Here is a 24,546-nt window from a genome sequence, read left to right as displayed (position 1 = left end):
TTCTGCAGTTTGATGTGTAGCTTTGATAACACAATTTGTTTATCAATTTTGCAGATACTTTGGTGGCTTGCGTGGCTCGGAGTGACAGAGCTGGATGATACATCTGTGTCACACATTAGCGAGAAAGTGTTTGACATTCTGGAGGAAAAGTTCACTAGCGTTATCACTAGGTTTATTGTGTCGGTGCTGCTAGCGGCGCGGGAAGGTCTACTCGAAACGGAGATTATTACGCTTATTAGGAATTCTAATTTAGTTACAGGTAAGTTGTAATTGCCATGTGATTTCTCATGCATGCTATTTGATGAGCCTAGTCAGGTTTTATTTGTGCTAAATCTCAAACCAAAAAATGTTCACCAAATGCTTTTCATTAGATTATTTTAAAAATTGTAGGAACTGAAAGTCTACTAATAAGTTATGGTTTGTGTTTATTTAATTCGATTTCTTTTCTCATCCCCAATACTTGCACATTCTGCTTGACTCTTGTTCATTAGCTTTTACTTTTGTTTGGTTGCTTTCATGCAGGCTCTGCCAGAAAGATTTTTAATTTATTTGTTGGGGTTGTTGTGAATTTGTGGCTTCATTATGAGTGTTCGAATTCAGAGGAATCATGTCTTTAGGCATGAGAAGCACATTTATTTGGAACTCAACACTTTTCTAGCATGGGTTTCTATATGACTATTAATTAAGAAGATTATTACTCAAAAAATATAGTCAGATGTCTTATAGAGTTATAAATTTTCAACTAAGATTAAAATAATTAAAAGGCATTGAAAACTTATATTCTCAGGATCCACCACAAAGTTATGGACACATTTTTGCTGGAAAATGGGACCATTATTTCTGCACAACAAAAACATTATCGTTGTGGACAAAACGCTCAGAGAAGTAGCTAGGAAGCGATACGAGAAGGACATTCTAGAGGCGCACAAAACACTGTACGATTACTTTGAGACGCAGCCAAACTGCTACATCGATAAGAAAGGAAAAGATAAAAGGTACGTGGCCAACGTTGCACATCTCATGCACGACTTCTCACATCAATTTTATTTTAGCTTCAACATCAGGAAATTCATAGAACTCCCATACCACAAGTACAAGTTAGAAGCCAGTGCAGCATCCTTTGCCTCCTCGTCTTTCCTCACCGATCTGGGCTGGCTTCACGAGAAACTAACCGCTACCGGCTGTGTTCATTTGTTGAATGATATTTATTTAGCGAACTTAACTGAAAATAGTGGCGTTCAAGCTTTCGCCCATTTGCTGGTGTTGAAAAAGTTTCTGGAGACTTACTACAAGGCTTTGAACTACGACGGTCAGCAGATGATTTCCTTATTGAATGTGTACATTACGGCGGAAATGAAGGCCGACGGGTCGAGCTTGGCTGATAATGCAGTGCTGAAAAAGTGGTGCAATTTTATTGATTCCAGCCCGTTAACATATCTGCAGAAGCTGGAGTTCAGCGAACCAAACTTCGTAACGGAAGACGAGAAGAAGGAAAGCGGAAATGATAAAATCTCCTCGGTGGGTTACGATCTGATAATGAACTTAAACATTGATGGGTTCTTCGTAATATCGCTGAGCACTGAGAGGGAGGAGATCTGCGTGTGGGATGTTGCTAAGTATGTATTGGAAGTTGAAGGTTTTAAGCGTGTGTGTTGAACGAAGCGATTTGTATTTCAGGTGTTGTAAGGTGCGAACATTGCTCGGAGTGCCACAGCCATCGTCGATTTGTCCAGTTGGAGATAATGGTGTGGCTGTTTTGTGCAGGAGAGAGATTAGGATCGTCGACCTCGATGAAGGAAAGTTCAAGGTTACGTTGAAAGGTGTCATGAATCAGAAGATGCCATATTTTGGTCTGCATGATGCGTCACACCTGGTATGTCTGTCAAGAAATCGGATGTATGTTAATTTAATGAACATTGACTCTGGAGACTGCGTTACTACGTTTAAAGCTGGTGAAGATAGGTTCCTTAATTCTCTACTGGTGTCCGGCGATGGCAGGTAAAATAATTGCCGGAATCCTTTCCAATGATATGTTTTAAACCCATAAATTTTCTTCCAGAATTCTGGTGTGTGGCGATGAAACGCAGAAACCGTTTCCATTACTTGTTTGGCATTTATCGCAAAAGAAGCTGCTCTACGACCTCCGAATACCCCATCATGACTTCATCACATCGCTGTCTGCCATTACACACGAAGGATCGTACGTTTGTGTAGTGGCCAAAGAGCTTGCAGAGCCCAGTCCGAATTTCATCGTGGTATACGATTTACAGAGCGGTACCTTGTTCAAGAAATGGAAACCATCGTGTAACACCGTTTCGCTAGCCATTTCTCAGACCAACACGTGCGTCATCGCTGGCTTGGAGGATGCTCGAATATTGATATGGGACTTGGTAACAGGTAGGATGCCCGTGAAATAAATTTATCTTACAATTCCACATGTTGTCCTAACGCTTTGTAGGTAACTGCCGATGCACACTGACTGGACACAGCGCACCGGTAACACTACTGAAGCTGGATCCTTCGGGTAAAATACTGCTGTCCGGAGATAAAGATGGGCGTGACATGTCGATCCGTTTGTGGGAGCTGGACAGTGGCAAATCACTGGCCGTTTACACACCGCAAGAGAAGATCACCACCTGCGAGATCCTCAACGGTGGCCAGTACTTGGCGATTGCACTCGAGAACAGAGCCAACATCATAACGCTGAAGCTGCGGGGCGGCGGCACCGTTTCCGATCCGGATAAAGCGAAGGAAGCAATCGTATACGGTAAACAGGAAAACTGCGGGAAAGTTTTCGATTTGAAACAGTAACACGTTTAAGGTTGATACTTTTTGTTTATGGTTATTTATTGTTGATAATTGTATGCGTTTTATTATTATTTTTTGTCCTCTCAACAATAGTTTGGGTGCGCCATCGTGTATGATTTCGTAATTAAGTATGTTTCAATTCTAACAAATCATCTCCAAATCAAAATCGTTCAAATATATAGCGACGTATCAAAGCCTTATTGATTTTCTGATTACACATAGCATACATATTATCAATTAGATAATTAGGTATGAAAAGGAAATATCTTTACTTGGATTTTTTTTTCAAAATTTAGATTGTGTTTATAAAAGGATGTGCTCTGGCGTCCCTTACACGTTGTCACAATTTGATCACAACGCAAAAGTTTGTTTCCGAATCGTTATAGATACTAGGAATCGCGTGAGATGGAAATTTCCCTCTCCAAGCTTTCTATTCATCCACGTCAACAGTTTTGTGATGAGCATGTGGGCCCATAATGTGTGGCACCAATTTATAGCTATATGAAAACTCGTTCAGCATTGTGTATTATGCATAATACCCATTGCCGATATCTACCTTATCGATTTTAAGTCTCACGATCAGATAAGATAAGCCAAAAGACATTTTAGTTACAAGATACAGATTATCGCTTCGGTTCCCATTGCTCTGCTGTCCGAAACATGTTGGGTACGGTACTGTCAAATCATATGGAGTTTTCCTTCATTGACATTCAGCGCCCTATCCTCGCCAGCAAAAGATGTTCTGGAAGTGGCAATCTTTATCTTGTTACTAAAATATCTTTTGATAAGACGTCTAGTTGTCCTTTTTCGCAACTACTTTGCTATCAGAAAAGACCGATTTGACAAGCGCCGGCAAGCAAACAGTGAATTTTTTAATCTCTTTTTAATGCGTTTAAACAATTTTTTTAAGCGATTTAGCGTAATAATGTCTTCTAGGCATTTTATCGGTAAGTTGTTGCGCTTCTTTGAAGGTATTAAGCTTAATGACCAATCCCCCTGTTAGTGAGACAAATAATTTTCACTTTATTTTTTATTTTTCAACATACAAGTTTTGTGTCTACACGAAAGTTGTAGCAAAACTTCGCCTGAAAAACTTTGTCGAGGTATCCAAGTTCGTAATTTCATTATTTTTGGAGATATTTCACATTTCATGCCAACAACCCCTTAAAAATTGTTTTTTCGGCAAATCTTTTTTATTATTATTGACTATGATTTAATACTTGAACTGTCGAGTTGTAAGCGGATGTAAAGTATGTTTTATAAAAATTTATTTCCTACTGTTCAAAACAGAAATCAATCTTTGATATTTTGCCATTACTCTTGTGGAACTTTAAGTAGGCCTTAAGGACAAGCATAATAGACTCCAATTTTAAAAGTACTCGCGTTTTCAAGGGCACACCACTCACTCAATACGGAAGCAACGCACAATTGTAATTTTTATTATTTCAGTTTGCTGCGTCGCAGCATGCGTGGAATAATAAAAATGACAGTTGTGCGTTGCTCCAGTATTGAGTGGTGTGCCCTTAAAAATACGAGTATTTTTAAATGTATTCTATGATGCTTGTCCTTAACATCATGCCAGGTTGTTTTCAAGACAAAATTTTCAAAACGACTTATCTGCTTTTGTAAACAAAGATTCAAACGACGATTTGACGAATCTGATAGCTCTCCCACCAAAACAACACCACCAATAGGTAGGAGAAGGTTTCCGCTACCTGTTGATGGTGTTGGTTTGTGTGGGAGAGCTATAAGATTCGTCAAATAGTCGTTTGAATCTTTGTTTACAAAAGCATAGAAGTCGTTTTGAAAATTTTGTCTTGTTTTGATTATAATTTCATGCAAATATGCTCCCACTGGTATGCAGAATATTATAAACTTTTAATTGTTAATTATTAACAAAAAGTTTAGTTCCAAGGAGTTGGTATAACAATGCACCATGCGTCTCCAAACTCCACATGCCTGTATGCTTATGAAAAAAAAATATATATATTCAAAAGTGGTGAAATTACAAACTTGGCGTCTTCAACAAAGTTTTTTCAGAAGAAGTTTTGCTACAACTTTCGTGAAGACACAAACCTCGTATATTGTAAAGTGGAAAACATATTTTTTTCATATCACTTTTAGAGAGATCGGTCATTAAAATGAATACGTCATTAGACCAAATCGTATAATAAAAGCACAGACAAACAGACATAACACATTGAACATTCACTCATCAAATTAATCGTCGTTCAAACACTAACGACATCTGTTGATTTCAGTTAGTTGGGCAAATCACGAACTAGATGACGGTAGTGAGCAAACGTCAAAATAGAGCAAATCCGACACGCGCGCCACGAGTGATCGATTAGCCAACGAATGATTATTTGAATTCACCAGTAAATCAGTGAACGATGGAAATTTGACGAGTGTTATGTCTGTTTGTCTGTGATAAAAGTATTATTAAATAAACGTGCTAAAAAGACGGCGTTGGGTTATTTCCCTGGTGGGTAATTTGTTATTGCTTTTACCGTGCTGACAGTAGTCGGAAATTTTTCAATATAAACAAGTGAACTCGATCAAACATTAATTTCGCAAGTGTTAATTCAAAATGGAATCAAAAGATATTTGATATAATTATGTTCACAATGAATTATCGGCAGTGACTGATTTTCATTCTGCCATTGCCAGCATCTAGGTGCTTGCTGATCAGTTTGTGTGCCCAACAGATTCCCTTTCATTTTTCTGGGAAACACTTAGACACGAAAATTGCGTTTCAAACCGTCTCCCAGCAAAATTAAATGGCATCTTTTGGGCACACAAGGACACAAGTCGACATAGCAAATGCCCTATAGCCTAGCATGAGTAAACCGCCAGAAATTTGTATGTTGAAATACGTCTAACGCGGGTTTTTCTCATAATTAGAAACTTATACATAATTAAACTGATACGAAAAAGAATCCACGTATCTTGGAGGGACTCGAACCCTCAACCTCCTACTCTCTAGATAGGCGTGATAACCCCTACACAACAAGACCACTTAAAGGTCACGTTTGCGGAAAAGCCATCCGAATCCGAGTACCAACCTCCACCGCGGTTAGCTTTTTTTTTTTGCAAATTGAATTTCTTTCAGATGCTTGATTTGTCCAATCGACACCTGCGGGCGAATTGAATACAGCCATCTACCCTACTCCCTATTTGTCCATTTCTGCTACCAGCTGATCAAGGTTTCATCATCGAAGGTGATTTGCCGATCGTAGACATCACCTTCCACAGCGCCCACCTTAGCCAAAGAGTCCGCTTTCTCGTTTCCCGGGATCGAGCAATAAGCGCCATGGTAATTGTGAATGACCGTTTTGATAAAGCACTCAAATCTTTCCGTATCCCGGTTAGAAGATACGCTGAGTGCTTTACAGGTTTCATTGACCGAACAGCCTCCAGGGTACTTAGAGTGTCGGTGAAGATAAATAAGTGGTCAGGAGGTAGGGATGCAATATGCTCGTGAATAGTGTACAGCAGCTAGCTCAGCGGTATCCACGGAACTAGGCTCTTTCAGCTTAAAGTAGGCGCTATGAAAAACGTTAAAAACACCGAAGTTAGTGGAGTCATCCATTTTTGAGTCTATAAAAAAGCATCTCAGTTTTCAACGGATACCCAGAATTCGATACCCAGCTTTGTAGCCCATGTGGACACATTGTCCAGAGTATCTTGCAATGGTCCTTGCTGATCAACTGCGGTTGGCCCCGAAACGGATACTACGCAGTCATCGGCAAGCTGTTTTAACGAGCAATTCAGCATGAGACATTCATCAATGTCTCTGACGTAAAAATTGTAAAGAAGAGGGCTCAAACATGAGCCCTGGGGGAGTTCCATGTAGCTAATTCGTGAAATTGCCGAGTCACCATGAGAAAGACTCATATGCTTCGCTGACAACAAATTGTACAAATTGTTGTTCAAAATTAGTGAAAGTCCACACGCGTGATCTTTGTCGGATAAGACATCGACGCAAATTGAACCAAAAGCCCTCAAATGTGCAAAAATACTGAGCCCATTTGCTCTTTTTTAGCGAAGGTAAGCTGAATTTCTGAAGAAAGCAACGTAAGACAGTCGTTCGTTCCCTTACCCCTGCGGAAACCAAATCGTGTCTGACAAAAATATATTCGATTTAGTTCAATCAAAGTTAATTGCCTATTTCCGGAGATTAAACCACCCGACTTGGACGTTAATTTACAATGACGTGAAAACTTTGATTGAACTGAACCTGAGTTGCGTGCTCTTGCCTACGCAATGCGGTCGGGTCTGAGCTTGACGACCGACTGGCAAATAGCTTACACAACCTCACTTGATCAGTACAGTTGCTGATGAAGAATGTGTACAGCCGCCAGACATTCTAAATACTCACGCTTCTCTAATGTGGACGTGTACCATACACATGTGGAAGTGATGGCTTGAGAAATGGATTGCGAGTGATTTGACTATGCGTCCAATTTGGGAATCTCGAGCTCGTTCAGTAGCCGCTAGGTTGCGAAGGCCGACGGAGGTCCTTCGTAGCTTAGTTGGTTAAGGCACCAGTCTAGCGTACTGTAGGGTCATGGGTTCGAGTCCCATCGAAGGGAAAGTGGTTACCTCCAATACATTTTCCAAATCAATATCTTCCACATAACGTACATATCCACATATGAGTTTTCATAACATTGTATTCGATTTAACCCATTTGTCTAGCCGGAAGGGAATCATCTTCTCCACCAGCTTCCGACAGGACAACATCGCGATGAGGCGATATGAATTACAATCCGACGCAGGTTTTCCAGGCTTTTGGATGGCTGTTACCTTCACTTGCCTCCAATCATCGGGAACAATGTTTCACTCCAGTAACTGGTTGAACAAGCTCAATGGGCGCCTCTTCGCGACGCGTTTTTAGGCAAATTATTATATCCATCCCTGGAGCAGAATTGTTACATGAAAGGAGAGCAAGTGAGAATTCAATCATCGAAAAGGTCCGATCCATATCATCCCTGCCAGCAAAAGCATCACGTGACTCTTGCTTCACCGGCGCTGAATCCGAACAAACTTTCTTTGCGAAGCCGAGTATTCACCGCGACGAGCTTTCACGATCTTCGTTTACTGACGATGCGTTGCGGATTTTTCTCCCGACGGTCCACAGAGTTTTCATTGAGGTCTCGCGCGATAAACCTTCAACAAAAGTGCGCCAATATCCGCGTTTTTTCATTTTGACCAGTTTTTTGAACTTGATCTCGAGCGCGATGTACCGTTTGTGAAGTATGATCAACCATGTTTCCGAAGTTCTTTAAACGCGGCGTATGTCTTGCGATAAAGTTTTTTTTTTAACTAATTTTATTTGCTAATTATCTAATACATGCATTCATCTCTTAGACTAGGTGTTCCGTGTTTTCTTAACACTATCATCCTTATTTGCTATGTTACATTTTTAGTAATTGTTAATACATTTCAATTGCCTCTGGCAATTGGGATTTTTCCTCTGGTTGAATTGAACCATGTATAGGCATTACAATTTGCGATAAAGTTGTGTCGGACTATGTGGTTTGCTTCGAACCGAAGCTCCTGGCACCGGCCGGCGTTGTGCCTGAAGAGCGTTGCCAAGGTCGCGATCGTGACGATTGATGTTAAAATCGGGAAAATGAAGGTTTACATCTGGTGTTAGCCATGTTTCACATAAACCAAAAACATCGAATTGTAATTTGTTAACTAAAAATTTAAAAATGTCTAATTTTGGAAGAATACTTCGACAGTTTCACTGTAGAATCGAAATCATATGAGCCTTATCGACGAAATTAGTCATCGAAGGATACGAATGACTCGAGGAGAGGCATTTTTGAGGCCAGCTGCTTCAGGAGGCCTTTGAAAACAAAGGCCCCATTTCCAACTTTGGAGCCAAAGCTACCTTGATCGTTCAAGGGGTAGATGGTGCCAGAAACAACTGGTAAAGCGGTCTTCCTCAAAATTTCGTCGTAGCCACGTCGAGAACGCTGCTGAAGAGAACGCTTCTGGTGGATTCGGAGCTGTATGTTCGTCGGGCAAGCTTCACGAGCATGTGGAGGGCTTTCGTTACAATAGACACATTTCGGTGCCGTCTTGCACGTGCCATCCACATGCTTCTCTCCGTACGATGCGCAGCGAGGTTTATTGCAGCAGTACTGAGCGGTGTGGCACAGTTTTTTGCAATTAAGGCTCAAGACTCCATCACAATGTTTTGAAAATTAATGACTATATCGCTTGCTTGTAATAGTGATGCAGTTGGTAAGAAAAATTGCAGCAGTGATTAATAAATTTTGTTTACAACTGGGGTGGGTGGAAAAATATGCCAGCTGATACATAATGTTGCCAGACTTGACGAAATGTTCATTTTATATCATAACACATGTTCACGGTGTATCAAATATATGGGTATTTATCGGTTTACAAATTTTTATACACCTCTTAGAATGTAACAAAAGCTTGCATAACATTTTTAAATATTTATTTCTGGTTGATTTATTCAATCCGACAAACAGCAATGATTTTTTCCAATAAATAAATCTGGCAACAGTGAAGAGATGATTATTTTCCTGTGTATGCACACCTTTGTTTGCGTGTTGGCTGACGTATACGTTGTATTGTTCGGGTTGAATGAAGTTGCTTCGCGTAGATTTTGTGCTCACCATTTCACTTATTGCGCTAGTGAATTTGAGTCCTCCGCATTTTATTACATTCACAATACGGTCGTCAAATTTGTCTCTCACCTCGATTTTTGGAAAGCAGTTTTCGACAGTTTTTGGACGTGGAGTGAATTAATTAGTGTCCAGGATTAAAGAAAAATGTGAAACTAAGTTGGTGAATAGTTTTTAGCAGTGATAAAATCACGAAAACAGTGGGAAAAATCAAGTGAAAAATCAAGTGGGTGTGTATGTGTTTGATCCGAATGTTCGAGCGTTAGTATGCGTTCGATGAACATACGAACGTCGGCCGAAGAAAAAAGCAGTTTTCAGCGTTTTTCCAGCAATTTCTCAGTAATTGCTAGTTTTGATAAGTGAAAAATAATATGGAAATGCCATGAATATATTATGATGGAGGGTAAGTCGGTAAATAGCCCCAAAATATAAAATTTTTTTCAAAAGAGCATTAGTATTGGTGCGGATTTGAATAAATCATCGTCATTATCGGATTGATTACGGTTTATAGAGCCTTTTGCAATTAAGGCTCAAGACTCCATCACAATGTTTTGCAAATTAATGACTATATCGCTTGCTTGTAATAGTGATGCAGTTGGTAAGAAAAATTGCAGCAGTGATTAATAAATTTTGTTTACAACTGGGGTGGGTGGAAAAATATGCCAGCTGATACATAATGTTGCCAGACTTGACGAAATGTTCATTTTATATCATAACACATGTTCACGGTGTATCAAATATATGGGTATTTATCGGTTTACAAATTTTTATACACCTCTTAGAATGTAACAAAAGCTTGCATAACATTTTTAAATATTTATTTCTGGTTGATTTATTCAATCCGACAAACAGCAATGATTTTTTCCAATAAATAAATCTGGCAACAGTGAAGAGATGATTATTTTCTTGTGTATGCACACCTTTGTTTGCGTGTTGGCTGACGTATACGTTGTATTGTTCGGGTTGAATGAAGTTGCTTCGCGTAGATTTTGTGCTCACCATTTCACTTATTGCGCTAGTGAATTTGAGTCCTCCGCATTTTATTACATTCACAATACGGTCGTCAAATTTGTCTCTCACCTCGATTTTTGGAAAGCAGTTTTCGACAGTTTTTGGACGTGGAGTGAATTAATTAGTGTCCAGGATTAAAGAAAAATGTGAAACTAAGTTGGTGAATAGTTTTTAGCAGTGATAAAATCACGAAAACAGTGGGAAAAAATCAAGTGAAAAATCAAGCGGGTGTGTATGTGTTTGATCCGAATGTTCGAGCGTTAGTATGCGTTCGATGAACATACGAACGTCGGCCGAAGAAAAAAGCAGTTTTCAGCGTTTTTTCAGCAATTTCTCAGTAATTGCTAGTTTTGATAAGTGAAAAATTAATATGGAAATGCCATGAATATATTATGATGGAGGGTAAGTCGGTAAATAGCCCCAAAATATAAAATTTATTTCAAAAGAGCATTAGTATTGGTGCGGATTTGAATAAATCATCGTCATTATCGGATTGATTACGGTTTATAGAGCCTTAACACAATTCATCACCTTCGGTACATACAGCCGAACAGAAAGAGTCAAACGGGGAATAAATTCGCTTCTCTCCCTCCTGCGACACCGAATACATTTGTTTGCAATCCAGTATCGCAACAGGAGGCAAAGAAACGTTCTTGAAACGACTGATACCTTGTTTCAAATCGTCGCATGTTCCCTCCGTCACCACCCCCGCGATCTCACACATTGCTGACGGTAAATAAACCTTATATTCAAGAGTGAAAAGCTCACAGGTGACAATCTCGTTGGCTTGTTTGTGATCACTTATTACCGTGACGCGAAGCTTACTGGACCCGACCAGGTCAAAGCGTGGGGCGTATTCGAGGATGGAGAGATGTGGCCGCGAACCGTGTATTATGGCGTCAAATTGTTGATTCAGCGTTATCTGTTTAGATGTGGACTAAATGAAATGAAATTGGATTTTCGTATCAGACTAGGCTTTTCGCCGAGTTGTTCTCTCTAGTTTCGATAAGAGCGTTCTCGATGGGCGTCCATTGCTTTTTACCCTGCCACATTCCGGAGCACCCTTTGTATGAGTTCCAAGATCTTCTACGAACGATCTCTTCACAGCTGTATCTACTATTCGGCGTGCGTTGAATCGCAATCTCTTGTACCATCGCGCACTGAAAATTCCAGCAATGAAATCCGATTTTGCCAATTCGAAGGTCAGACGCGATGTTAGCTCTGCATTTATTCCGAACATCAAGAAGGATCGGTCGATTTGATTTTCTGTATGTCCATCAGAAGAGACTTACGTGAGTGCGCTGATCGATGGGGAAAACTCCATAACTTTATGCTAATTCTAAATGTTTAAAAGGGTCACAACATTATAGTTGCATAACGATTTTGGTTTTTAGTTCGTTCGTATAATCAAGACTGTAATCGTTTTAAGTAAGATTTTTTCTAACTTTCAAAGTATTTATGGCAGTATTAGATTGTTATTTTATGGCTTTATTCGATTTTGCCGTTTATTTTTGCTTTTCTCCCCATCTATTGGGTCAACCTGGGAATTGTGGGCTTGTTTGTATTATTATTAGTACGAACTTGCTTCTGGAAGGAGATTCTCTATTCATCCCGTGGATTTCGCATAAGTGTCTCTGCTTATGGAACCACCCCATTCATTTTGGCTCTTCATACAGGAGTTTGATGAAATGCAAACAATTATATAAACATGATCAAATCGTTTGTCAGATATGGCCAGTGCTATCAGCAGGTGCCTTGCTACAATAGATGGTAGTATCATCATCATTATCATTATTCGATTTTTGCCGTTATAAGCAGCCCACACCTTGCTCTTGGAACTACTAATATTGTTTTGTAGGATAGTGGGACATATGTTTCTTCGCAGCTAGCTCGATCTTCAACACCTTAGGTGTTTTACGAAGTCTGATGGAGCAAAACTTCTCAATCAGGTGAAATTTCGGCTAGTTCGGGAGATAGACGTTTTTTGAATCTCATAAAATATATAATTTTTTATAACATACAACATCTGCTCTCTGTCCAACACCATTATATGGGAGGAAGCTGCTTTTGAAGATATTCATCCTGGTGATGTAGAGTTGGTTCAGTTTCGCGCACTCCCAGATGATTCGCAAAATCCAAAACTTTTTGACAAAATTGTTTGACTTCCTTTTTGTGATCTCATGATGAACAACCAACTGTGGTGTGGCAACTCTTGCCTCGGTAACTGTTTTGCAATCGCCTGGATCGCCTGGATGCAAATCACGGGCAACACCCCACTATACCTTTGTGGTACAGGTTTTGGTTAACTTTGTGATGTCCCGGCGTTGTGTTTTACGGACTTCGTGAACGTGGAGGACGGGACGCTCACAGTTTTTTTTTTTTTTCTGACGGATCAGATGATGCTCGGACATGGCTTGAATAGTTCCAACATCTTGCTGCAACCAGCAACCAGTTCGTCTAAGGCCCTATGCTCACTTATCGTCTCTTCTTCATTGCGTGCTCGTGGCGTTAAAAAGACGCAAGTGTGCATCGAGAACCGTGCCGCGCCGATGCACTCTTGCGTTATATTTTAACGCTATGTGCACGTGGTCTTCAAAGACGCTACGTGGCCATCGGGTCTAAGTGAGTCTTCTTAAATAAGCACATTCATTGAGATTTCTTTGATATCTTCTCGATCACCACGTCAATTTTTTGGCCAACACGTTGAAAAAACTACAAACTAATCAATGTTCTATTTTTTTGAGCACAGTTTTTAAATTTTACCATCTTTTCAATTAGATATTTTTTTTGTTAAATATCTTGCCTGTGCATATGCACAGCACCTGTCCCTCCAAGACACGTGGATTATTTTTCGCAAATTTCATATCAATTTGTCCATTTCGAAACATGTGCTGTGCATATGCACAGTTAAGATATTTAACAAAAAATGGTTTTCGTACGGCCGAGTTGCCGAATAATATGCAATTAATTTTAATTAGATAAATGTTTGTTTTTCTGGTTGGATCGGTTGTTTTTCAAGTAATCAATTGTTTAGCTGTTGAAACAATGTGTGAAACAATTATTCCTGTGTGAAACAATTATTCCTAGTATCGCATTATTTTTTAATTAAAAGTATTGTATACATGCCAAACAGTAGAACTCGCGTACATGGATTTTAGGAAAACTATACCCAAATTTTTAACTCGGATCGTTAGTGCAATGTAGAAATAAGAATTCGCCAGAACATTCTCCCAAATGTAACCTTCATCTGTATAAACGTAAAGTAGAAGAGACCGCTTGAATATGCAAGAATTTTAAATTCAGTTCGAAATCACAATCACAATTTGTTCCAACCCAAAATCACAAGGCGTTTATCTTTGTGTATCGGTGTTATAATGAAAAGAAACAAAAAAATGAACACCTTGAAATTTTCCACGTATAACATATAAACCGATCGATGGAGTTAACATATACCACCTATCACCAGTTTTACAGAATCAAAATACTTGTAGTACAAAATCTAGTTTTAGACCAACATTTCAAAAAAGCGTGACAGCCAAAATGTAATAATTTTAGCTCATCGTCTACATGCATAGCCGTGAACATAGAAGACTAACTGGAACGCTGCTACGCCCTTTTCAAATGTTGGTCTAGAATTAGTCTTTGATGTGTATGGCTGCACCACATGGTTGTTTCACCCGCTTGTTATAATGAATTTGTTTTCAAATTGAACCCGAACCCACAGTAAGTATTAGAATACGTGGCCTTGTGACACTGAAAATCGCCAATCAAATAGAACATCCTCGAAGGTACTTATTTCCGATTATTGTTTATTTTTGAAGTTATCATTTTCCAACTTTTAATATTGTGTTCTATACCCGAAACCGATCTGCATAATAGATGTTCCAAACTTAGTGCTTTTCTTCTAAGCTTCAAACCCCATTTTACACTTTGACGCTGTCCGGTGCATATAAAATAGCAATATTGTGAATAGCTTTCATTTAGTGTGTTATACGAAACAGTCGGCAACTGGAATGCGGACAAACATTGTATTGTAGCAGCGCGGTAGCTCAAAGTATCAAACATTAGCTCTCGCGGTGGTTCGTAAAAATCATTTCATTTTCTATAGATCATGTAATTAGATAAAATTCAAAAATTAAACGAGAACAAAAGCCGTAGAATCGTAAGCGAACAGAGAATGTGTCTAAAACATAATCATTAATCGATAAGCTGAATACAGAGGCAAACTCTTGTACTATTATGTGTATGCATGGAACCAACTAAATCGAGTCAACAGATAGACGCTGTAGCTGTAATTCATTCAAATTTGGTCACTATCTAGACTAAGACGGAGCTATAGATTTTGAGCATTTGTGGAGAGTACTAATGAATCGTTTCGCAATAGGCTAGAAGTCACGTCGTATCCAAAACCCCAAAAAAAAAAAAACAGTCACTCACAACAAGTACACTTGCAGAGCAATACGTATGAAATGCATCGCACTGATGGGTGGGTATGAGCTCTCACATCACATTCATTCTGTTCCTTAAATTTACAACATAAGTCTAAACTTGGATTCTATATACTATCTTCCCTCTATCTCATGGGTTGTTTATTGTGATTAGGCTTCCATTTTAGGTAAGTGATGGTCTACTTTCAAGTAGAAAAGTTTAGATTTAAGTCGCACAAACAAATGTACAATCAGTTTTTATGGCTATTTTTCTGATATTTTGTATGACAAAACTAAACCATCTTTGCATATCTGTGCGCTGTTTTACACTCACTTTAAGAGATTTTATTCAAAAATGTCTCGCAAACAAATTATTACTCACTCATTACAATACGCATTATGTAATACAGTGGAAATAACGCGTGTGTCAAAACATCCAACATGATAGGCATGGAATAGCGTCCATAGAGTTCTGCATCCATTCACAGCAGATTGTAGTTTCCTCCTAGTTCAAGATTAATAGCCGTTGTATAGTAATATATTTGTGTGAGTGTTATTTTATTTATTCCGCCATCCAAATATCCATGAAATGGAGAAGTGTATCGCAAGTAATAGAAAAAAAAAACTGATGAAGCAACCGAAAATACCAAAGCATACCTTAGTTACGGATAAAACTGTAACGAGTAGCAAACAAACAAAGAAACCACAAAACTAGTAAATGCTCTCATCTGGTATGAGTAATAAGGCTGGTCCTTTGAAACCGATAAAATACAAAAAAATACATCGTTAGGCAAAACAGCAATGACTTTAGCGTTTTAATTTATTAGATTCGTGGTAAAACCATGGCGGTAAAGGGGCTCGGCCAATCTTGAAGCTTCATACACAATCAAGCCGTATTTGTGAGACTTCATAGCATATTGAACCTCATTAAGCTTCTTCTTGTTATGATTGTTCACCACAAACTCGATCCCATTCTACAGCACTGGGAAACATCTCTGGTACCAACAATTTAATTCTTCAGCCCGAGTGAAAAAAAATTCCACCACGGGAGAACTTCGTAAAACAAATCATCAAATAAGCCCACTAGGAACCAATGCTTAGAAACATTACGTTCCCATGCCATTCTTGGAACAGCCATAGAGTTCAGGATCCGTTTCCTTGAGCACCAGCAGTAGAATAGATCAACAGATTGAAATCACCTTGTAACTCGTTCCCTACAGCACAGAACAATGGATACCAAAGTAAGAAATGAAGTATTGATTGACGCGAGATGAAAAACGTTCAAAATCTATGCCATTTTTGATGTAAAACTTTTAAGTCATATTGTATTTGTTACTTTTTATTTGTATGTGTGTATTATTAAACAAAAACAGAGAATCTGAGAAAATATATATACAAACAAACAATGCTAATGATGCTACTGGATGAAATATTTGGTGTTTTTTTTCGATTGAGAAATTGACCTTTGCCATTCCCGACCGAGACTAATCATGCTATCCGTTTGCATGGTAGTTGTTGGCGCTATAACCGTGACCAACTCCGGTTGGATCGGATGGACTGTATTTCAGGATTCGGAATAAAAGATTCAACACCATCAGATTTCACTTTAACTTAATCACTACTTTATTTTTACATTCACTTAATTTACACACTACGAGGTATATTCGCGACGGTAGAAAATTAACTGATTCGTTATGCATCGAGCTAGGATATTTATACTTTAATTTTAAGAGCTGGAATTATCTGGAATGTTCGAAAAATAGAAAGATCTGCAATATTCAAGAAGATTTGGCTGCACTGCCTGAGAAGAGTAGCTCACGTTCACTCACGTAAATGTCATTCATTCGGTCCATGTTCATTCAGATGGTTAGCACCATCAACAGTGTTTCCTGTCATATATATGACTGATGCTAACTATCATCGCAATTTGTTTTGATGTTGCAGTCGTTCGGTGGGTGGCGATGGGTGGTTTGGTCGTTTTCAGTGCTCAGCGTGTTGTTGACAAATTCACTGCTCGCAGAAGTTTCATCTAGTTTTTTTTTCCGTACGGAACATACACCCCCCGGTTGACACGAAAGTTCAACAAGTTGGAAGAGAACTGTTGTCCTCGATCGGCAAAACAGCAATCCTGTTGATTGATCGTCGAAACGTTGCTCCACCTGAAAATACGTCGATTGCTCTCACCAATCCATCTGGACCTGGATAAACTTGAGATATACGTCCGAGTTTCCAATTAAGTGGCGGCTGTGCCTTGTCTTCAATCAACACTATCATTCCTGGACGTATGTTAGTTGCCTTCCTTATATTTTTCGATCTTGGTTGAAGACTGCAAACATAGTCCTTAGTCCACGATTTCCAAAAATCCTCGCGCATCTTTTGAAGATGTTTCCACCGTTTCAGCCGATTAGCATGTACATTTTCGAGTGAGGGTTCTGGAATTGCAGTTAGTGGACGCCCAATCAGGTAATGTGCTGGTGTTATTACTTCATCATCTGCGGGATCTGTAGAAATTGAGAACAGTGGCCTAGAGTTAAGTACTGCTTCAATTTCTGTGAGCACGGTTGCGAGTTCTTCGTAAGATAGCTTAGAATCTCCGATAACTCTGATCAAATGCCTTTTTGTTGATTTTACAGCGGCCTCCCAAAGGCCACCGAATTCTGGAGCATTGGGAGGAATGAAATGCCATTCAATTCGTTTGGGTTGACAAAAGGATTGGATACGTTCGTTAAAGCATTGGTCCTGGAATTGTTTATAGAGCTTGTGTAGTTCGTGCTGTGCTCCACGAAAATTTGTTGCATTATCGGAATGCAACTGATGGATCATTCCTCTACGGCTCACAAAGCGTTGAAGTGCTGCAATAAATGCATCGGATGTTAGGTCGGACACTGCCTCAAGGTGTATAGCCTTAGTTGCCATGCAAACAAAAACAGCCACATAACACTTTGTGTATCGTGCTCGATAATTTCCCATTTTGATCCACAGTGGTCCCGCATAGTCTACACCACTCACTGCAAAAGGAGGTGATGGAGTAACTCTAGATGGTGGAAGGTTTCCATAAGCTGCGTCGCCATCTGTGGCCTTGTGCGGAAACATCGTACACAAGTCCTTGTAATATGTCTGATGGTTGACCTGGCGTTTAACAACCAAAATTTGTGACGGATTACAGACGTCAATCCATTTTGACCCAGATGTAGATGTTCGATATGCAAAGCTTGAATCATCAATTTTGTAAGACGATGTTTGCTTGGCAATATTATTGGGTGTTTCTGGTTCATTGTCAAGTTAGATTGCTGAAGACGTCCTCCAACACGAAGCACTCCATCGATGAGAATTGGATTCAAATTTCCTATTTTGCGACACGGAACCCCTGTTTCCACTCGACAGATTTCCTCGGCTAGTTCAGAATACTGCAACATTTTAAGTATCGTATGATTCGCTTGCCGAAGCTCTTTGACCGTGACATATCGCAGTATTGTTCGTTTGGATTTGTCCTTTGTCCGGGTGTTGCAAATAAACCGAATAACTAGAGCCATGATTCTTTCTATTTTCCTGAAGTCACTGAATCGGTTGAATAATGGAAATTCTTCTTCTACTGCTATTGCAACTGTTTCAGAGTTTGTTGTTTCAGGCAAGACATGATCAGGGATGTCTACTACAGCTTCTGCTTCATATTCACGGTTCGTCAAAAATTCGGTCCGTACCACCAAAGCTCGTTGTCGTTCAAATCGTCTGGAAGTTGTCCTCTAGAGATAATGTCAGCTGGATTGTCTCTGGATCGTATGTAGCGCCATTCATATCCATCTGTGTTGCTGTTAATCTCGTGGATACGATTTCGTACAAAAACCTTGAGTCGATGCGTTGGTAGCTTCATCCAAGCTAAAACTATTTGGCTGTCTGACCAAAGAACGACGTAACGGAAATCCATTTGTACGACAGGTATAACTCTTTGTACCAGCCTGGTTAGCAGTAAAGCAGCACATAATTCCTTCCGGGGTGTCGACAGCTCATGTAACGGTGCAACCTTCGATTTACTAGTGACAAGTTTTAATTTAGCTGATCCATCGGCGAAAATGCTTCTGATATAAATACACGCACCATACGCCAAAGCGGATGCATCGGCGAACCCGTGTAATTCGTAGCATATTGCATCGTTGAACGTTATCCGTCTAGGAATTGAAATTTTCTCCAGAGCTGATAATGCACTTGAAAATTTGTCCCAAGCGTCCTGAATTTCCTGGTTCACTGGATCATCCCAAGCAACTTTACATTTCCACAGTTGCTGGACAAGGAGTTTAGCGACGACAATTACTGGTGAGATAAGTCCTAGCGGATCAAATAGTTTTGCCACTTCGGAGTATATGATCCTTTTGGTAGCACGATGTTGTATGTCACGTTGAACGGGTTTAGCTATGCGGAAAATGTCATCCCTTGGATCCCAGAGTAAACCAAGTACCTTTATAGCGCTGTTTGGTCCGCTTTCTTCCAAACCGTTCAGTTGCTCTTGTTGATCCTTTGGTATGTGTTCCAAGAAGGATTTTGAATTGGAGCACCATTTATGAAGAGAAAATCCTCCTTTTTCATGATGCCCTCAGTTGATCTGCTGCTTCGATGGCCGCTGCAAGTGAATCTGCCCCAGAAAGAACGTCGTCCACGTAAAATCCTCCTTGACAATTCTTGCACCGACAGGAAAATCGAATGATTCGTCTTCAGCTAGTTGCTTCAAGCACCTGGTGGCTTGAAACGGAGCTGCTGCTGTCCCGTACGTTACCGTTGTAAGCTCCAAGACCCGAAGTTTATCATATGGTTGCTCTCGCCAAAAGACACGTAGAAATGGTGTATCTTGTGGATGCATGTTTATCTGTCGATACATTTTTGGCACATCGGCAGTAAATGCGATCCGGTGCGTACAGAACTTCAGCATTATATCGTATAGCTCCTTCTGTATTGTTGCACCCACTTGAAGCACATCGTTAAGCGACAGATTAGCCTCGGTAGGTTTAGCACTTGCATCAAATACTACTCTGCACTTGGTAGTAGAACTGGACGGACGTAGTATAGCGTGATGCGGAAGATAATAATATTGCTGATTCGGGTCATCTTTTCCTCTTGGATTTCTCTACAGTGTCCTAATTCTTCATACTCACGCATGAATTGTATATACTGCTCTTTCAAATCTAAATCCCGTTGAAGCCTATGTTGCAACATTTGGAATCTCTTCAAAGCCACTGACCGGCTGTCACTTACCTCCTTGACGTTTGCTCTAAAAGGCAGCCTTACCATGTATCGTCCGTCGCTTGTCCGTTGATGAGTGGCGACGAAATGAGCTTCGCACTCTTGTTCCTCACTGGTTAATGGACTTACGGTTGGCACTTCTTCAATCTGCCAAAACGTTGAATAGCTTCTTCGACTTCATCCAAGGATGCTATGAATGAATGTTGAACTTGGCTTTCCATTGATTTTCCTCTGAAGACGCCAGCCACCACCCATCCTAGGGTTGTTTCATGTAGATCCGGAAATTCATCGTCGAGTTTTATGTGCCCTGGACGGAGTAGTTGGAAAAATAATTCTGCACCCAAAAGCATATCTATTTTTCGGTTTGTAGAATTCCGGATCAGCTAGTTGCACGCCGAATGGTATATTCCATGACGAAGTATCTACTTTTGATGCAGGAATTACTCCAGTCACATTTGGCGTTACAAGGCATTGCACTTGTGCTTGATAGTCTGTGATGCGGGATCGGAACTTGACTACCACCTTATCATTGGCGACCGTTTTGACATCGTTTATTCCTCTAATTGGGACAGATACACGGTGCCTTTGACTTCCAATGCGGCTTGCAAACTCATCTGTAACAAAGTTGACTTGGGATCCGCTGTCCAAGAGAACACGACACGAATGTGGCTGATCGTTTTTGTCTAATACTTTCACAACAGCAGTTAACAAGAACACTGTTTTTGTAGAGTGTGCATAATTGCATGAGAAGGATGTGGTTGGAATCTCTGTTGCAGCTGACGATCCAAAATATGACTCCTTGGTCAGATCTGATTGGGCATCTTGGACCAAAACGGATACGTTGGGTTTCGGTTCTTGCTTTACCTCGTCATTGTGAAGCTACGTATGATGCCGTTTCTGACATTTCTGGCATGATTTTGTCGATAAGCATTCTCTGGAACCGTGTCCTTTACGAAGACAGTTGAAGCAGGCACCGGAGGCACGTACCTTCTCCATTCTCTTGTCAAACGGCAGTGTATTTAAAAGGTTACACTGGTAGTTAAAATGCGAACCTTTACAAAAATCGCAAAATTCCCTTTTGGTTCTGTTGCTGCGGCGTGAACTTTTATATTGATTGCCTTCGATGTAGTTTGTTGTTTAGGATTCAGTTTAAGTTCCGTAAACGCTAATTCACAGTTTTCTAGCGTTTGGCATCTTGCTTGAAGGAACGTGATTGTTTGTACATACTTTGGCAGCTCACCTTTTTTCTGTGTTGCTTCCCACGCCATCCTTGTTGCATGGTCCATAGCGGAGGTAAGAATATGTATCAAAAACAACTCGGAAACGCCTAGAAACTCCTGCTTAAGGTATTTCAAACTCTCAACATGGCGCGTACAGTCGTCTAGTAAACGTCGCAACTCCTTACATGACCCTGAAGACATTTTCGGGATGTCGAAAAGGCCACGAATATGCGTCTCCACAATGATCCTTTTATTCTCATATCTCTCGGTAAGAATGTCCCACGCTTGCAGGTAATTTCCTTCACTTATCACTGAGTATCAAGGACCCCAGCAGCAGCACCAACAAGAGCTTTGTCCAGATGATACAGCTTAATCGCATCCGAGTCTCCAGAATTAGCCATCAAGTCCTGGAATATGGCTTTAAATTTTGTCCAATTGGCGTAGGATCCATCAAATGTGGGAATAGGCGCTTTTAATGGTTGCTGCTGCACTATTACTTGGGGCTGTGAGCTTTGGGTTTTAACGGTTTTTGATTCATATGCCATCATCAATTCTTCAATAGCTGTTCGCACATGATCATAACGATCTTCGAAGGCAATGTACACTTCTTCTTGTTGTCTAAATGCTTCATCCGGAATCACTGCAACGAGTTTGGTATGCACAGCACTGAATTCGGAATAAGCATCATCCACTTTCTTCATGTAGGTTTTGAGCTGAGCAAGACTAATATGATCTTGGGCAGAAGAAAGTGTTCTCTGCACTCTCGCTAGTTTCAGATTTACTTGATCTCGTTGGCGGGAAAGGGATGACAGCTCCTTCAGCGTTACTGCGTCTGCGGATGTCTCCCAGTTGGTACACCTTTCTTGTAGTTTCTGTTTTCGGCTTCAGCCTTAGTAGCTGACCTGGTCATAAGTGTGCGATCCATAGTGGCGAGAATTTCGGAAACGTTAAACACTTCACAATGTGCAATAATAGGGATTTTCACGGAAGTCTTGAATAAATTCACACGCGATGTTGCTTTCGGAAACGCAATCGGGTCGGATTTTCCACGGAACTTCTCGAAACTACTTCACACGCGACGTTGCTCATAAAGCACTTTTCGGAAACGCTATTGAATCGGATTTTCCACGGAACCTTTCGAAATGAATTCACACGCGACGGTCTTGCGGCTGTTCCTCGGATCGATACACGTTGGATACACGTTACCACACAAACGTGTCTGGCGGTTATGGTGTTGTCACTTTTCAAAGGCGGCACTGGATCCGGCTCGAAGGACCACTATGTTGGCGCTATAACCGTGACCAACTCCGGTTGGATCGGATGGACTGTATTTCGGGATTCGGAATAAAAGATTCAACACCATCAGATTTCACTTTAACTTAATCACTACTTTATTTTTACATTCACTTAATTTACACACTACGAGGTATATTCGCGACGGTAGAAAATTAACTGATTCGTTATGCATCGAGCTAGGATATTTATACTTTAATTTTAAGAGCTGGAATTATCTGGAATGTTCGAAAAATAGAAAGATCTGCAATATTCAAGAAGATTTGGCTGCACTGCCTGAGAAGAGTAGCTCACGTTCACTCACGTAAATGTCATTCATTCGGTCCATGTTCATTCAGATGGTTAGCACCATCAACAGTGTTTCCTGTCATATATATGACTGATGCTAACTATCATCGCAATTTGTTTTGATGTTGCAGTCGTTCGGTGGGTGGCGATGGGTGGTTTGGTCGTTTTCAGTGCTCAGCGTGTTGTTGACAAATTCACTGCTCGCAGAAGTTTCATCTAGTTTTTTTTTCGTACGGAACAGTAGTTTTGAACATTTTTTATTCTAGGCATTTCTAGATATTCTACGAACCGTCATCTTCTTCTTCTTCTTATTGACATTACATCCCCACACTGGGACAGAGCCGCCTCGCAGCTTAGTGTTCATTAAGCACTTCCACAGTTATTAACTGCGAGGTTTATAAGCCAGGTTACCATTTTTGCATTCGTATATCATGAGGCTAACACGATGATATTTTTATGTCCAGGGAAGTCGAGATAATTTCCAATCCGAAAATTGCCTAGACCGGCACCGGGAATCGAACCCAGCCACCCTCAGCATGGTCTTGCTTTGTAGCCGCGCGTCTTACCGCACGGCTAAGGAGGGCCCCTACGAACCGTCATACTGCCCCTGATATATGAAAAGTGAGAAGTGAAAAGTTAAAGGCAAGAAATTCTATGTGAGAAATGAGAAGTAAGAAGTGCAAAGTGAGAAGTGAGTAGTGGGAAGTGAGAAATGAGGAGTGACAAATTCGAAGTGCGAAGTGAGTAGTGAAGGGAGAAGGGAAAAGTTAGAAGTGAAATGTAATAAGTGAGAAATGAGAAATCAGACGTAAGTTAAAAGAAGTTATAAGTGAGAAGTGCGAAGTGAAGAACAAATAGTGAGAAGAAAAAAGGTAAAAGTGGGAAGTAAGAAATTCTAAGTGAGAAGTGAAAAGTGTGAATCGAGAAGAAATTAGTAGGAACTAAGGAAATGAGAAATAAGAGCTAAGAAATGAGAAGTTAGAAGTGAGAAGCTCGAAGTGAGTAGTGAAAAGTTAAAAGTAAGAAGGGAAAAGTAATAAGTGGAAATTTATAAGCTGGAAGTGAAAAGTAATACGTGAGAAACGAGAAGTTAGAAGTGATATACAAGAAGTTATAAGTTTGAAGTGAGAAGTGAAAAATGAGAATTGAGATGTGCTAAGTGAGAAAAGATTGTGCGAAGTGAGAAGTGAGAAATTAACAGTTAGAAGTTAGAAGGTAGAAGGGCGAAATGAGAAAAAAGTAGTGGGAAAAGAGAGGTATGAAGGGAGATGTGCGAAGAGCAAATAAGAAGTAAGTAGTGAGAAGTAAGAAATGAGGAGTGAGAAGTGAGTTAGGAGAAGGAAGTAATGAGAAGTGAGAACCGAGGAATGAAGAATAAGGAACGGAATTGTTTCTCTTTTCTTCCTTCTTTTTTCTTCTTCCTTCTTCTGTCTCCCTTCTCACTTCTGCCTTATATCTCATCACTCACTTCTTACTACTCAACTTCTTGCTGCTCACTTCCCAATTATCATCTCTCACTTCTCATCTCTCTTGTGGGCTTCGTGGCCGTGCGGTTAGCGACGTCAATCGTGTAGACGCATGTGCTGTGGAGTATGGGTT

The 24,546-nt window shown here is 40.2% G+C and overlaps 1 protein-coding gene across 6 annotated transcripts in view; it reads left to right on the top strand.

Moving 5' to 3' along the window:
* Nucleotides 1–3,002, top strand: part of LOC134212179 (uncharacterized) — a 119,204-nt gene extending 116,202 nt beyond the window's left edge. For all 6 annotated transcript variants that reach the window (XM_062689804.1, XM_062689801.1, XM_062689800.1 and 3 more), the window contains exons 11-16: nt 55–259; nt 788–995; nt 1,053–1,616; nt 1,678–1,998; nt 2,060–2,397; nt 2,459–3,002. In XM_062689804.1, the coding sequence (XP_062545788.1) occupies nt 55–259; nt 788–995; nt 1,053–1,616; nt 1,678–1,998; nt 2,060–2,397; nt 2,459–2,811 (1,989 nt within the window). In that variant the 3' untranslated portion in view covers nt 2,812–3,002. The remainder of the gene's footprint in view (nt 1–54; nt 260–787; nt 996–1,052; nt 1,617–1,677; nt 1,999–2,059; nt 2,398–2,458) is intronic.
* Nucleotides 3,003–24,546: the final 21,544 nt, after the last annotated feature.

The sequence above is a fragment of the Armigeres subalbatus genome, chromosome 2 (assembly GCF_024139115.2).
Source record: "Armigeres subalbatus isolate Guangzhou_Male chromosome 2, GZ_Asu_2, whole genome shotgun sequence".
NCBI lineage: Eukaryota > Metazoa > Arthropoda > Insecta > Diptera > Culicidae > Armigeres > Armigeres subalbatus.
Note: the sequence above shows the minus strand (reverse complement) of the source record. Positions and strands in the feature narration are given on the sequence as shown.